Raw genomic sequence first — 17091 nt, forward strand, 5'->3', positions numbered from 1 at the left:
GGGATTGGGACATTTAATCTTACCTTGGAAAACTATCATTAATTAATGTTAACATTTTTTAGGTTGTTGAAATTGACTCCTGTCTTTAAAATTATGAGATTTACTTCTTATGAATGTTGGAAAAACCAAATGAGGGCCTGAGTAAACCTGTGGCAAATTAAAACAAAGACCAACTAACTAATTTTGGCCATTGGATGAAAACAATCCATCTCTTATCCATTTAGCTTTTATTTATTTATTTTGTATAAATTATCATTTTTCAGTTATTTGATTTGGCAATCAATGCACAGCTAGAGAAAAATAGAGTTTTTAAAAACAATAAATCTAGATGTTAAAAAACCCCGACATTTCCTTTTCTAGCTTAAAGAAATAAGAAGGCAGCCAGTTTTTTTCTTATCTAAATCTTTATTAGAAGAAAGAAAACAAATAGATTTCAAACCATGAGTAACAACAAATTTCATTAAATATTAAATATTTTCATTATCAAAGGTATTTAGACAACATGGACCTAATATTTCTGCATAGCAGAAACCCATTGATTATAGAGCTCAGACTGTCACGTGCTCATGTGAGTTTGTTTTTGGCATAAGAGATTATCTAAAGTCACATTTAAACACCTGTGATCATAGATAAACTGATAGTAACTTACTGTTGATTCTCAAAACTTTCACAAATTATCATGTGAGACTGACATTGCTTACGGTGAATGCTTTATGGACTCTCTATAACAAACAGCATTCATTTTGTTTCAAGTTAAGAGTACTAGGAAAGTCATTTAAAATTGAATTAGAAAGTATGCTCCTATTTACATTAGCACAATAAAAATGAATATCTTACAAGTAAACTGATTATTTCATATCAAAAGTTTAAAAATAAAATAACATACATAGAACACTCCTTGACGATAATAAACAATCATTTATAAAGGAACTATTCAATACATGACATCTGGTAGCACCCTTTCTTGGGGTAAAGTTTTCCTTTATAATTTCTCAAAGTTTCCCTTTTTAGTCTGTGTAAAACACTGAGAAATGTATTGTTATACCTACTGTATTTTCAAAGATCTACTATAGAAAAGATTACATTTTTAAACTTCTCACTTTTAGTAAAAAAAGAAACACAACAAGTGTCCTTTCAGATTTGAGATTTTTTTTCTTGCGTGTACACATTCATGAATGTCCACTAGGCGCAAAGGGATCTGTTTATGCTGCAATGCACTCTGTAGAGCGAGGATATTAAACACACTGAAATGACAAATGGTTTCCAACCAGTGAGCTAAGAGGAAAACAAATGCAAGAAGACTTGTTTTAATCACTAAACATTGCAGGTGTTTTGTTTTTTTAAAAACAATGTTTGTAAACTTGCCCACAAAAGCTGGGTAATATTAAACAGCCAGTAAGGCACTTTGTCAGAGAGGACGAAGTAGTAAAGGCTGGATGGTTGGCAATTTGTTTAATAGGAAACATTCTACACTTCAAGCAAAATCTGGAGCTGGGCGGTCTTTTACCCATTTACTGCCAAGCAGGAGTGGGGAAACTTTAAAATTTTCTATTTTGCTTTGTTTACCAATTTTCCCTGCAGAAGTCTTTTAGTTGTGATTTAAAAAATATACATTAGGAGCTCTCAATTTAAACCATGTATCATTTTTCAATCTAATATTTAAAAGAATATTAACATAGTCACTAGTATTTTCGAAAACATCGAAGCCACTCTATTTAAAAATGAATTACAAAACAAAAGGTCTCAGTATAAAAATGTTCCATGTTATTAACAATTCCCTTGCGACATCTGATGGCTTCACACATTACAGTATAAGCTTTGGTATAAAACATGCATATAAGAGCCAACAAGGTGGTGAATACAGTGTTCCAAACACAGAGGCTTGTGAATCAGACAGAGCAGATGAGGAAAGGGGTACACACCGCTGCAGGTGATCGGTCTGCACCTCTACTGCTTCGTACTTTGTGTACTTTTCACCTTCATAATCTTCATCAGAGAGCGATTCATGTAATAGGGTTTTTCAGTGGAACCATCGTTTCTTTCTAAATCTTCCACTAGGAGGAAGAATGGCACAGAGTAAATATCAAAGCAAAACTGTAAGAGAAGTAACAGCGCCATCTGCTGCATTCTTGCTTAACCACAGTTCAAAAATGTATTTGTGGTGTGTGTGTGTTTTAACAGCATAGTTTGGCATCAACATTATTGTAAACATAACTATGAGAAAACAATCAGCCCTTGTTAGTACATCGTTAAGATATTATCTCATTCTGTGTTCCAGGTGAGGTTCTGCCAATAGTCTATGCCTCTCAGCTGCATGACTGAGGGAATTGGGTTTACCTTCTTTGGAAAGCAAACTTAAAGACAAAAAACCTACAAGATTCACCAGGATTACCTAAATTCACCTTCAAATTTCTTAAAAAAGTACTATGTTCTCAATTTTATTTATAAATGACCACATTTGTTCAAAATTTATTTTGGCCATAAACAATTCAGATAGTATAGTTTTAAGAAATAAGATTGATAAATTTTAGAATATTTCAAATCCTTAAATTGCAAATTTTGAGAAATATTGCTGTTTTTCAATTAGTTTTTCTTTGTAAAAAAAAGTGACTTCTAAATTTTATTCCTCAAAAACAATGCTCATTTTTACCCTAATATGTTTCAATTACACAAAGAAGTTATTAATGGAGACTAATTTTCTAACTAGTAATAAGCCTATAATATAGCTAAAACTTAAGCTTTAAATAAATTATTTAGAATATTGAATCAAATGGCATTCCCTTTTTTATGATTTTGTGCCAAGTTTACTCTAGACAATTTTCTGGCCTAATCAGTAGATATAATGTTAAACATATAATACAGCACTGTGAATCTAAACTATAGAAAAATCTACCATTGTTAGAAGTCTCCAAATTAATCCCCTTTGCCTCTCAATATTCTAACTCTTAGAACAGCCACGAATATAAGGAGAAAATAGGCAACTAGCTTCTCACACATTGATTTATATTTTATTCAAGTGATTTTAAAACTTTTTACGTGCATCAGAATCAACTAGAAAACTTTGTAATAATTCACCAGATGCCCTACACCCAAGCGCAATATATCAGAATCTCTTAGGGTGAGGCACAAGCATCTATATTTATAACAAGTTATCAGTGATTCTGATACATAGAAAAATTAAAAGTTGTCTTGTTTCATCATTATGAACTTTTTGACTACTCCTGAAGTGGACTTATTCCTTATAATTTTCAACACTTAAGACAGAGGGAACTATATTACTAGATGTTATAACCCCTGTATTGTTGGATAGTAAAATAATAATAATAACCACCGAGGAAGACAGCTTGTCACTCTTCTCTGAATTACACTTCAAGGAGAACGAGCGTGAAGAAAGCCCCTTATCGAGCTGAGAAGCCAAGTGACACTTTTGACTACAATAATCTCAAACTAAGCCATTGCAAGGGCCAATATTTTGAATATCTTCCCTATTCATTGGCTTCTTGCTATTACTGCCATGAAGTCAGTCTACGTGTAGGTTTCCACTTAGACTTTAGGATCATTACATAAATTAGTATTTATAGTAGTCTGTAACATAATGATACTCTCTTGGATATATGGATCATAATCAGATAAAAATGTTAGATCAACGTGTTCTTTTCCGTCAATTATTATCCTTCTATACAAGCTTAGTGTACTAGTAAAAGCCAAAAGGATACAATTTGATTCAATGCTCCTTTTGGGGTACATTTTTACACTGTTAGTTGTATCCTATGCACTTGCACACAGGATGGGTAAGCAAAGTGCATGAATGTCTGACTCATGCTTTCATGCAAAAGCCTCAGGCATGGCTGCCAGAAACTGGCCTGTTGCGATGGCCAGCAGGGGTGGAATATGGCAGTAACTTTCCTCCTCAGGCCTCAAGGGACAGCTTTTCTAACCCATAGTATGTCCTCTTACGAAGGTGCCTGATGAGGGATCTCTGGAGGACTAACAGCATGTTTCCTTAGGGGGAAATCCAAAGTGACTTATCTTTTCTCTTTCCGCACTGAAAGTTGGGCTAAAATCAAACCTTTTGTAGAACAAAGCCAATCTCTTCAATCTAGGAAAACAGGTAAACTCACGAAAAGGTATAATCACTCTTCTGAAACAAATCCATACCAATTTTTTATATGGTAGGAATAGGAAAATAGGAATTTGTCTCTCTTTAGGCTGAGACAAAAGACAATACGTTATGTGGCCATTTCAGTTTTGTTTAGGATACTTTCATGGTGGCCAGAGGTTCATTAAAAATGAACATTCCAGAACTCAGATTCAACTTCACTATAAATGCAATATCACTAAAACGAAGCGGGCTGTGCAGGTTCCACAGTCATTTTTACCTAGTAACGCTCTCTATGGGACCTGTATAACATTACCATCCACATGTTTATTATGAACGTGAATCACCCACTGAAATATACTTCCTAGGGATCCATTAATACAAGTGTAATCACAGTTTAGAGAGTTGTCCACTAGCTTGAACAGTACAAATGTGACCATAGCACCATATTTACAAATTCAGTCCCATATGCTGGTTAACTATAAATCAATCTTTTTATGGCTAATCCATGATACATTTATAGCACTTTCAAGAATTGCCTGAATATCCTTTACAAATATACATGTATCACAAGAAAGGCTATTAAAGTGCTGCCATGAGAAACAGCACGCCGAGTTATAAAAGCTTTTAGAACACATTCGGCGATAGACTTCAGGAGAACAAAGTATGCCATTCACTGCCCTTCAGCAGGGACCACAGTCAGTCCAGAACGTATCCCGGTCCACGGAGGCTACTGTGATCCAAGGCCCGGCACCTCAGGTGGTACCAGGGTCTGGCTTTTTAGAAACCAGCACGGAAATTCTACATGACGCAACAGCATCCTTTTCTCATTACAAATGACCGAATTCACAAAACTACTTTAAAAGCGAGCGGCCCTGTTTGGAGCTTTTCTACTCTTTCTGCTTCGGGGGAACGAGGTGCCTCTTGTTCAGAATGCCGTGCAGGGTGGGGGCTATGAAGTAGGGCTTTTCTGTAGATCCGTCATTTCTTTCCAGATCTTCACCTGGATGTGCAGCAGCCAACGCAGGCAAAGGCAGCCAGCAGCGGCGGAACAATTAGACGCATTTTTATAAATTGGAGAGTCGAACAGGGAGAAATGAGAGAAATCAGCGTTAGAAAGTCAAATGCAAGACAAACGAGGGCAGTCCAGTTGCGGTGCTGCACAAAGGAAGAAGCATCAGCCTCTGCCAGGAAGCGTGACACTTCCTAAGCCCCGCCCACCCCCAACAAGGTTATGTTGATGGTTCAAAGGTAAACAAAATCTGTCATGTCCTCTCAAGAGCATCATCTTTAAATTCTGTGGCTGCTCCTTTCAGAAAGCTTAATTGCCACCTCCTCTGAGATAAAGCTGAATAAAAGGTGTATTATTCCTGTGATAAATGTAGAACAGTAATTGAATTTCAAAGTTCCAAGCCACTTTTAATGGTAGTCCAGACCCTAATGTTACACATGAAGAAACTGAGACCCAGGGATGTAAAATGATCCTCCTAAAGTCGAAAGCTCTCAGGCGCCCAGCACAGTGGCTCAGTGGTTGAGCGTTGTCCTATGAACCAGGAGGTCACAGTTCCATTCCAGGTCAGGGCACATGCCTGGGTTGCGGGCTTGATCCCCAGTAGGGGGCCTGCAGGAGGCAGCCAATCAATGATTCTTTTTCATTGATGTTTCTCTCTCTCTCCCTCTCCCTTCCTCTCTGAAATCAATAAAAATATATTTTAAAAAATAAAAAAGCTCTCGGGCAATCAGGATGAGGTGAGGACCCAACCTTCTGACATTTACTTCTATAAGGCATCCTGTCCTAAATCCTTGCAGCCTGTCTCAGATTACATTTAAAAGTAAATACTAGTGTTTTCTAACTTCCGTAATACATGAATTTACCTTGCTGCTTTGCCTAGGCTTATAATAAAGAGATGGGGAGTTCACTGTTGGGTGGTTGGGGGGAAGTACCAGAATGATGCTGAGAATTAAGTTTCATACATACAATTCACAGCAGATAATATCTATCAATAAATATATAAATGCACTTTGATTCTAGGTTTTGACTAATACATTGTAAAAGATTTGTAATTTATAGCCTTTATTTATTATAACATAAAGGATAAGTAATAGTATACAAAACCATATGATCATAGTTTGTGGAATACATCTAAATTATTTTTCATCAGAGTCTTTTAGAAATGGTGGATTGCTTGTTTAGATTTCTGCATTAAACCTCACAGTGATTTTCCTCACACACAACATGAAAATCTAAGGAGGAAACATGAGAGACACCGAACATTTTTGTTCTTCCTTAATCATATTTCTGTACCATATATCACAAATCATATGTTGCTGTCATCACCCTTGAGGTCTTGGTAGGAAGCCTGGCATGGATCATTTTAATAATCATCTACAACTATTCTTTTTTCCCACCCTGGGATCAAAATTCTCAGTGCCCTGTAATGTTAAAAAGATGTCATATTTCTGTAAATGAAGTGTTTGCAAATGGTTCGCATGTTTTATAACACCAGTTTTACTGGTAGTCAAGATATTAGGTAAAAAAAAGATTTATAAAAAATAAAAGCTACAGCTCTACAGAGTCATAATTTGGCTTAGAGTATCATGTAAGAAGAATGTTTGCCAAAGTAAGATGTTGCCCATGGTAACAGCTGGGAAGGGAAGAGAAATACAATTTGCTTTCGTTGTTCTTTATTATCAAAAGTGAGAGTCCCTGAAAGGAAACAATTCATGTTCAACACACAACATATTGAATAGAGCTAAAAGTACACCTGGTTTTCAAGAAGCTAGCAATTATTAATATAAAAGGGTAGAAAACATTTCTCATTGCTTAAATTTAAAATCCATTGTAAAAATTAAAATGCACAAGATTTGCCAAAGCTTCCAAAGACTGGGAAAGAGTAGGTTCTAATCTAGACATTTCCTGAGATATATTTTGAGAAACATTTTAGTTACAAGAACGGCGACTATCCCAGTGAGAGCCTCCAGAACTGTCCCCATGTTTAGTGTCTGAGATGAACGAAGAGATCTTGGAACATTTGAGAGTTCTCTACTCCGCCTTAGGCACTACCTTACCCCACGCTTCTCATTCCAGCTCAGGTGTGAGATTTGTTCAGGTGGTTTTTCCTAACAAACCACTGGGGTACTAGGAAAATGTTAAACATTCCAGTTCCATTTACAGCCAGAACAAGAGCTACTGGTACACAAAGTCCCCCCAACTTCTTTGTTCGGTTACTAAAAATTGATTTTTAAATGTTCAGAAAGAAAAACTAAACAAAAACAAGGTCAAACCATTTTATAGGCGATTTGCCTTGACTATTTCTCCCTGAGGTTATTATCTTCTCTCCTGACCCCAGTGTGAAGTTGATATTTATGGATTATATTAAAAACAAATTTACGCTGTAACCGGTTTGGCTCAGGGGATAGAGTGTCGGTCTGAGGACTGAAAGGTCCCAGGTTCGATTCCAGTCAAGGGCATGTACCTTGGTTGCGGGCACATTCCCAGTAGGTGTGCAGGAGGTGGCTGATCGATGTTTCTAACTCTCTATCCCTCTCCCTTCCTCTCTGTAAAAAATCAATAAAATATATATTTAAAAAAAAACAAATTTAGTTTTACACAAGGGGAGTGGATTACTCAGTAATGCCCTGTTATGGAATGTTTTCTCTACTTTTCTTAAGAGCAATGTGCCAGAGAAATAATCTCTCAGAGGGTCCAGCTGTAGGGCTAACGAGTTCTGCTCTCACCTGCTGACCCTCCTTGCCCTAGATGGAAGGTGAGAGCCAGATCAAGCTCCTGATGGGCTCTAGGTTCTCCAGGACTTTTAACATGAAATGCTAATGGAAAACATATCCATTTCGTGTATGCATCTTACACATGTCACACAGGCACAGTCAGGAAGTCAGTGATGAAAGCTCTAAAGAAGCACGTATTTTAACTCTAAGCATCAGAATTGATCTAGCCATTTCCTGGACATGCTCCTCTATGAATCCTCCCCATTTGTCACTGTGTTACCTAATGTGAACTGGTCCCCATGTGTCTTTGAAACCAGTGCCAGCTTGGCTTTACCAGAATCTATAAAGGCTCTCCTCAAGGAGTTTCCAGAGCCCAGTCATGTCTTCAGTTCTGTTAATAAAGCACCACAGAAGCCAATCATTATTATAAATTTTAAAACATTAGGAAATATGTTAACACCATGCCATGAAGCCTGTGGTTCATTTTAGTAGCTGACTCTTCTGTGCTTTGCAAACTGCGTTCTCTCGGCCATTAAGGTTTTAAGAGCATCCACTCAACAATGTCTCTTTCCAAATAAAAAGATTTGCGATTACAGCCAGGTCATAGCAAACCTACAAGCCAGCTATGGGCATGGATCTATCCTCGTCCCTTGGTTATCCACTGAAGGGGAGAAACACATATTCTGAAAACTTACAGAAGCAGATGAAAATTGTATCAATACACATTGCATAGACGCTGAAGAACCCGTGTGCAACTAGGTAAGATCCAGCAATGATTGTCTGTAAATGAGGAAAAGGAGAGAATGACGATGTCATTAACTCGTCTAGCGGAACAATAATGCAGCTTTAATGAAAGTCACCATGAGAGAGCTTGGAAGTGCTCTGTGTTGAGGAAGATTTCAATATAGAGACCAAAAAATATTCAATGATAATGTTTTTGAGTGCTCTGTACTGGGATTTAAACAAAATGTACTAGATCACCTGCCAATTTTCTTACCACTATCCTCAATGCCTACCAAATATATCCCATATTTAGGATTCTGTGCACAGAGGCAGGAAAGCATAGGAGTTAAGAGCACACACTGCTTAGGTTTGATCACAGCTCAGGTGTTTCTTCAACACGTTACTTAACCTGTCTGTGCCTCCTCTATAAAAGTGTAGGTGGGAGAGGGGAGAATGTGAATAATAATAGTATTTATGACACACGAACTGAGTGAGTTAATATATTGTAATAGATGCCAGAGGACTCCACCCAGGTCCCCTACAGCTGCACATCTGCCCCCCAGTTTTGGGGAATGTAGGCCGCTTCCTTCAGTACAAATTGCCCTCCTTGCGGAGAACTGCCTCAGCCAAGGCTACAGCCCCACCCAGGGGCAACATATAGAAGCTCAGTCCCTTTGTCAGAAATTCCGTTATTATGCCTAAGGCCTCAGCTGTCACTGCAACTTGGGTCAGCTCCTTCCTTTGCCCGGACTGCCCTCCTCACTTCCTTAAAAGTGTATCTCAGGAGAACACTTCCTGATAGACCTTTCGTGTGCAAGCCTCTGTCTCAGAGTTTGTTTCCAAGGAACCCAACCTTTAAAGCAGGCTTGGCACAAAGGAAGACCAATAATGTTAGCTATTATGATCTCTCATATTCCTTTTTGTACTTTTTTTTTTTTGCTATCTCTGATAAACCAGAGTCAATAATACTTAGTTACTATGGAATACATTGTATTTCCTCAAAATTCATATGTTGAAACCTAATCCCCAATGTGATGGTATTTGTAGGTGGAGCATTTGAGAGGTAATTAGGTTCTAAGGGTGGAGCCCTCTTGAATAAGATTAGTGCCCTTATAAAAGGAGGCAGGAGAGATACTATCTCTCTCCACCACGTTAGGATACAGCAAGGAGGTATCCCTTTGCAAACCAGGAAGAGAGCCACCATCAGGAACCTAACCTGTGGGCACCTTGACCTTGGACTTCTCTGCCTTCAGTATGTGAGAAATAAATTCCTGTTGTTTAAGCCACCCGGTCGATGGTATTTTGTTACAGCACCTGGACTAAGACACCAGCACTTACCAGCAAAGGTACCCAGTAGTAATTTAAAGATGTTGGTCCTTCTATAATTATTGAGATTCTTTGTGTGAAGAGTAAAAATGCCAGGACACCTACAATGAAAAGGCAGAACATATATATTATGCATTTGCAAAGGAACATAGCTTTTGTAGTAGTTTCTCTAAGCACCTTGTAAACTTTTTATTATTATTACTTACCTATACACCCAGAAACTAGTATTTTCCCCAGGACGAGTACAAAGTCCGTAACTTTGTCCAAAACTGCAACTCTAAGAATCGGAAAAAAAACAAAGCATAATTTTGTGTTTACATGTGTTACTTGAAATTTATGAGAAGAAATAATTCATTAGTTCATTTTGATGCATATTTGCTGTAACTTTGGCATTTGTTAAATGCAAGAATTGAAGTTCTGGGATGAATTCCTGGCTCATTTTTAATGAAGTAAACAGAAGATGACATGGTAGGGCTGCTGGGCACTATTGGCGGTGTCAGCCTCCCTATCTAACTCATGGCCTAGACACCCTGAATCCAAAGGATGCTGCTTTGGTTCTCTGATTGTGTTCACTCAGACTATCAATTTTGGGAGAGGGAAATGGCCAGAGACATGATAATGTCCATGTGAGGGATTTCTTAAAAAGAGGGAATAAAACTAAATAAATGCCAGTGGGTGTAAAGACATTGGTGAGTGATGGCAGCAACAATTCTAAGATATAAAAATAAATGATTGATGTGACAGAGAAGATTTAAATCTATCAAATTAAAAGATGATATTCATGTTTACGCCGAAACCGGTTTGGCTCAGTGGATAGAGCGTCGGCCTGTGGACTGAGGGGTCCCGGGTTCGATTCTGGTCAAGGGCATGTACCTGGGTTGTGGGCACATCCCCAGAAGGAGATGTGCAGGAGGCAGCTAATCGATGTTTCTCTCTCATCGATATTTCTAACTCTCTATCTCTCTCCCTTCCTCTCTGTAAAAAATCAATAAAATATATTTTTTAAAAAAGATGATATTCATGTTTAAGATGACTGCCAACACTTCAGTAACATGTGAAGTATGTGATGCTCAAGGTTCAGCAAATCGATTGCAATGTTCAACCTGATTACTTACTTTAAAATATTTCTTATCAGCAGATCGAAAGCATCTTTTGCAGACCTGCAGAAGTTCTTGCCATATATTGCAATCTGAGGAAGACAGTTATTATTCTGGAGTCAGTAATCCTGATAAGACCAAGAGACAATCCAATAACAGGAAAATGAATCAATTCTCTGTCACCCATACAGCCATGTACTCTCATTTCTCTTTCCAACATTTGGGTTTGTGGGAGGCATGGGAACTATGTGTCCTCAACTCTGCACAACTCCAGGTTTGTTGACAATAAGGTCTGCTTCAGATGCTACATATTCCATTAAACTCTATGGATATTAGACAACTTCAAACAGTTTTCTCAAATCTCGGGAAATGGTTTCTGTCTTTGAAGTGTTTGGCTGGGGTTTATTGCTGAATGGGTTAAATGTTGTAGAGATCATATTAAAAATTACTCTCAGAGCCCTCACCGGTTTGGCTCAGTGGATAGAGCATTGGCCCCTGGACTGAAGGGTCCCAGGTTCAATTCCTGTCAAAGGCACATACTTTGGTTGCAGGCTTGATCCTCAGCCCTGGTTGCAGTGTGCAGGAGGCAACCAATCAATGTGTCTCTCACATTGATGTTTCTCTCTCTCTCTGTCTCTCCCCCTTCCTTCCACTCTCTCTAAAAATCAATGGAAAAATATCCTTGGGTAAGGATTAACAACAACAAAAATTACTCTCAGAAGCCCAGTGCCTTTCAAATCAATCACACACTTGATTGACTGATGAAAAGCCTCAATACAACATTCTCACTGGAAGTATATTGATGATTACTTGAATCTCCATGACTACTTGAAGCATTGCTGCAGACCCTTTGTCACTGTGAGAATAAGTAAGTGTCATTAGACTGTAGTTGCTAAATTTTAAAATAATTTTATTTTTGGATCCCCTATATTTAAAAATTTCTTTAGAAGCCTCCATATTCCCCCAGGAAATAAACAAATTTAGTTAGGTACTGCCATATATCTCAACATAAGATTCACACAAAAAAAGGAACAGACCCTTCCTTTAAAATATATAAATCACAAAATTAGAAAGATCTTTTCTTCTCAGAGTGAAACATAGACTAAACTTTCTTATCAATAAACTATATCAAAGACACACAAAATCATTTTCAATCTAGCACATTTTAAAATTTCCAAGATAAATATTTTCCCTCTCCAAAGAGATGTTGAAGGTGATAATGAAGTGCAGCTAATTTCTATCTCAACTAGGAAAACATTGCCCTGAATCACATAGGCTCACAAATAAGAATCACATATAAGAATCACAAATTCTTATATCCATACTAGAGGCCTGGTGCATGAATTCGTGCACAGGTGGGGTCCCTCAGCCTGGCTGGTGATCAGGGCCGATGGGGGGGGCTGTCTCGCCCAGTCGGATTGGGGCTGATAGAGGTCAGCCAGGGGGAGGGACCATGGGAGGCTGACCGGCAACAGAAGGTTGGCTGTGGGAGTGTACTGACCACCAAGGGGCAGCTCCTGCGTTGAGCATCTGCCCCCTGTTGGTTAGTGCACATCTTTCAGTTGCTTAGGCTTTTATATATATAGATGTGATAAATTTAACTGCATGATCTAAAAGTGATTTAGAGATGGAAATGTAGACATGGGGTTTGGGTTTGCAAAGAAGTTTAGTAAATAAAAAATAATCTACTTACCATAACATAGGCATTTCTGTTCAAAAACTTTACCACTTTTTCCAAGCACCAGAAACAGCATTTCAGGCAGTGTTGTAGAAATTTGGCAATGTTGTTCTGGTTATCTATAAGGACATATTTACATCTATTAATGGTTTGCAACTAAACTCTCTGAGTCAAAAAATAAATTAAAATTTTTTCAATGGCTTTATATTTTTAAAGTTGCAATATAATATATACAAAATTTACCATTTTAGCTCTTTTTAAATGTACAATCCAATAGCATTAAGTACATTCACAATGTTGTGCAACCATCACTATCCATTTCCAGAACTTGTCATCATATCAAATAGAAACTCTGTATCCACTAAAAATAACTCCTCGCTCTCCCCTTCTCCCAGTCCCTGGTTACCTCTATTGTACTTTGTGTCTGTATGAATTTGCTTCTTCTAGATGCCTCATATCATTTGACATAAAGTTTCTAAGATTTATCATTTCATTCTTTTTTTTGAGCTGGATAACATTCCATTGTATGTGTACATTACATTTTCTTTATCCTTTATCTGTTGATGAAATTGGGTTGTTTCTACTGTTGGCTATTGTGAATAATGCTGCTATGAGTATTGGTGTTCAAGTATGTTTGAGCCACTGCTTTCAATTCTTTTGAGTATATATCTCTAGAAGTGCAATTGCTGATCAGCTGGAAATCCTATTTTTAATTTTTGAGAAATTGCCACACTGTTTTCCATGGTGGTTACACCATTTTACATTTCCACCAGCGATCTACACTTCCAATTTATCCTCACCCTACAAACACTTGTTATATTCCATCTTTTAACAGTAGCCATTCTAATGGCTGTGAAGTGGTACCTCATTGTGGTTTTGACTTGCATTTTCAAAACGATTAATATTGAGTCTCTTTTCATGTGCTTATTAACCACTTATATAACCTTGTTTAGAGCAATGTATGTGCCAATTCTTTGTGTGAGACCAAGATGATGACACAGGAGGCCCCTGAACTTCCCTCCTTCCACAGATGCACTGAATATACAGCTATACATGTAGTAATCTCCTCTGAGAGAAATCCAAAGGCTAGCTCAGTGACTCACACACATCAGACAACCAAGAAAACCCCACACTGAAATGGGTAGGAAAGGCTGAGGCACACCACCCAATACACTCTCTGCACGATACCATACAACTGGGATGATATATCCAATTCTCAGCTTCTCCTGAGGAGTGAAGGGTTTGGACAGCATGTCTAGGATTCCAGCTTTTAAGGCTCCCACCCAAGGGACAGGACCTCAAAACACTTAGCTCTGAAAGCCAACAGGCTTATGTGGACAAGTCCCATAGGAACAGAGAGGCAGTTTTTAACAGGCACATGTGCTGGTACTCACTGTGGCTATCCGCTCAGGGCATAGCACACAGAGCTCAGGCAAAGACACCTATATTTATGTCTTTCTGGGGAAGGGGTCTGACTGCATACTCTATAACCTGCAACCCAAGGTTCTGGCTTTCTAATCTGCATGCATCTAGGAGCTAACTACGATCCTCCATGGAGCCTGTGGAAGCTGGTAGGCACTTCCACCACCTCCTGTCTCTATCTCACTGCATTTATAACACTCGGTCACCAACATCTCTTTAGAAGTTGCTTGTACACATGCCTGGTGCCACAGCATTTGAGACTGCTGCCCGAGGGCCGGTTCCCAGTTCTTCTGGCCCTTTTAGCCAACAGGTCTTGCATTCATGACTCTTTAGGACTATAGCAAACAAAGAAGCAATTTTTAAATGGTGCAAGAGCACCCTCCCCACACCCACCACCATGGCTATACACCCTGTCTCTGTGCAGAGGGAGCAGGCAAAACACCCACCTCCCAGTTTCTCCTTGAAAGGTGCTAAACTGCATACTTTCCCAGCTGCTGTCTGAGCATCTGGCTTCTAATCAGCCTGCACCTAGGTTTTGCCTATGATCCTCACCTTTGAGACACCTACAGGTCTTGGGAGCCACCAAGAGTCACTACGGTGGCTAGGACAATTACAGTTTTAAGAGAACCAGAAGCTTGAGCTGGGCTAATTGATAGCGTTCATCTCCTATATGAGACAGTCTGACATAAGGGGGGAGGTGGCTTTTTCATCTAATGCACATTAACCAAAACAATCAAGAAAAAATAAAGAAATAAGGAAATAAATTTCAAATGAACAATAACAAGATAAATCTCCAGAAACTGACTCTCTCTGAATCTAAAGAGACTCACAGAGACACATAAAGTTAAATCTTCAAAAGTTAAAATTTAAAGACAAAGAAGAAAAGTAACTCCTTACTTATAATGGGAATCCCATAAGAATATCAGCAGATTATTCAGCAGAAACTTTGCAGACCAGAATGAAGTAGAATTATATATTTAATATGACCTCTTGTTTCATAGGTTGACACTCAACCACTGAGCAACACTGTCTGGGCTCCAGAAACTGATCTTAATGAAACAGAGATAATGGTGATAAAAGTGCTCACTGAGGTCAGGGGAGCAATGCATGAGCAAAGTGAGAATTTCAACAAAGAGATAGAAAAATACAAAAAAAAGTGTATCAAACAGAATTCATAGGGATGAAGAATATAATAATTAAGCTAAAAAATTCAATAGAGGGGTTCAATATCAGACTAGAGCAAACAAAAGAATGGATCAACAAACTCAAAGTTAAGGCAGTGGAATCCATCCAGAGAAGCAAAAAGAGGGGAAAAAAAGAGTGAAAAGAATGAAGTTAGCTTAAAGACTTAATGGGATACCATCAAGCAGACCAATATATATGTACTAGGGATCCCAGAAGGAGGGGAAAATGCATAAAGCTTATTCAAAGAAATAATGGCTGAAAACTTGTCCAACCTAGGGCACAAACAGAAATCCATATCCAGAAAGCCCAAAAAATACCAGAAAAGATGAATCTAAAGAGACTCACAGAGACACATAAGGTTAAATCTTCAAAAGTTAAAATTTAAAGACAAAGAAGAAAAGTAACTCATTACTTATAAGGGGAATCCCATAAGAATATCGGCAGATTATGCAGCAGAAACTTTGCAGGCCAGAATGAAGTAGAATTATATATTTAAAGTACTGAAAGATAAAAACTGTCAATCAAGATACTACCTGACGGTGTTTGTCCTTCAGAATTGAAAGAGAAATAGAGTATTTCAGACAAACCAAAGCTGAGTTCATCACCTCTAGACCATCCTTACAGGAATTGTTAAAGGGAATTCTTTAAGATGAAACAAAAGGGTGCTAATTTAGTAACATAAAAATATATGAAAGTATAAAACTCGCCAAAACCGGTTTGGCTCAGTGGATAGAGCGTCGGCCTGCGGACTGAAAGGTCCCGGGTTCGATTCCGGTCAAGGGCATGTACCTGGGTTGCGGGCACATCCCCAGTAGGAGTTGTGCAGGAGGCGGCTGATTGATGTTTCTCTCTCATCGATGTTTCTAACTCTCTATCCCTCTCCCTTCCTCTCTGTAAAAAATCAATAAAATATATTTTTTAAAAAATCGACAGGAAGGAAGATACAACTGGCTATGTCTCACGCAGGCGGACTATGCCTAGTCCAGCCCTGCACTTGACCGAAACCTTAACACGCCTTGTTGCAGCATGATGCGTGAACACCGTAAATAAGTAGAACTTATAATAATTTGTTGATACATAATATAAAAATATGTAAATTGTGACATAAAAATATTGTAGTATATAATGTGGAGGGGGGGTAAAAATGTAGAACATTTACATGTGTTTGAAGTATTTAAAGTTGCCTTGTTATCAGCTTAAAATAGATTGTTAAAACTATAAGATGTTTTGTGTAAACCTCATGATAACCACAAAGCTAAAAACCTATACTACATACAAAAAGATGAAGAGGAAGGAATCAGAGCATACCACGACAGAAAATCATCTAAGCACAAAGGAAGAGAGAAAGAGAGAGCCCTAGCCGGTTTGGCTCAGTGGATAGAGCATCGGCCTGGAGACCGAAGGGTCCCAGGTTCGATTCTGGTCAAGGGCATGTACCTTAGTTGCAGGCACATCCCCAGTAGGGGGTGTGCGGGAGGCAGCTGATCGATGCTTCTCTCTCATTGATGTTTCTAACTCTCTATCCCTCTCCCTTCCTCTCTGTAAAAAAGCAATAAAATATATTTTTTTTAAAAAGGAGAGGAAGAGAGAAACACAAGTCTATTATAGTTAAAATCAGAATACTCTAAAATTGTAATGGTGGTGGGTAAGTTACTTACAACTTTAGTATGAAGGTTAAAGGACAAAGTAATAAAAATAAGTAGAACTTATAATAATTTGTTGATACATAATATAAAAATATGTAAATTGTGACATCAAAAATATTGTAGTATATAATGTGGAGGGGGTAAAAATGTAGAACTTTTACATGTGTTTGAAGTATTTAAAGTTACCTT

At 38.1% G+C, this 17091-nt stretch overlaps 1 protein-coding gene across 2 annotated transcripts in view; it reads right to left on the reverse strand.

The window, feature by feature from the left end:
- Positions 1-445: 445 nt before the first annotated feature.
- Positions 446-17091, reverse strand: part of SLC44A5 (solute carrier family 44, member 5) — a 310282-nt gene continuing 293636 nt past the window's right edge. The window contains exons 17-22 of one of the 2 annotated variants that reach the window (XM_005871925.2): positions 12665-12768; positions 10990-11063; positions 10081-10151; positions 9887-9975; positions 8521-8605; positions 446-2054 (exon numbers count right to left, since the gene is read on the reverse strand). In XM_005871925.2, coding sequence (XP_005871987.1) covers positions 1948-2054; positions 8521-8605; positions 9887-9975; positions 10081-10151; positions 10990-11063; positions 12665-12768 — 530 coding nt within the window. In that variant the 3' untranslated portion in view covers positions 446-1947. Of the gene's footprint in view, positions 2055-2723; positions 5103-8520; positions 8606-9886; positions 9976-10080; positions 10152-10989; positions 11064-12664; positions 12769-17091 lie in introns of those variants that run through there. The other variant, XM_014544352.1, reaches the window with a different exon arrangement.

This window comes from Myotis brandtii, unplaced genomic scaffold (genome assembly GCF_000412655.1).
Source record: "Myotis brandtii unplaced genomic scaffold, ASM41265v1 scaffold36, whole genome shotgun sequence".
Classification (NCBI taxonomy): Eukaryota; Metazoa; Chordata; class Mammalia; order Chiroptera; family Vespertilionidae; genus Myotis; species Myotis brandtii.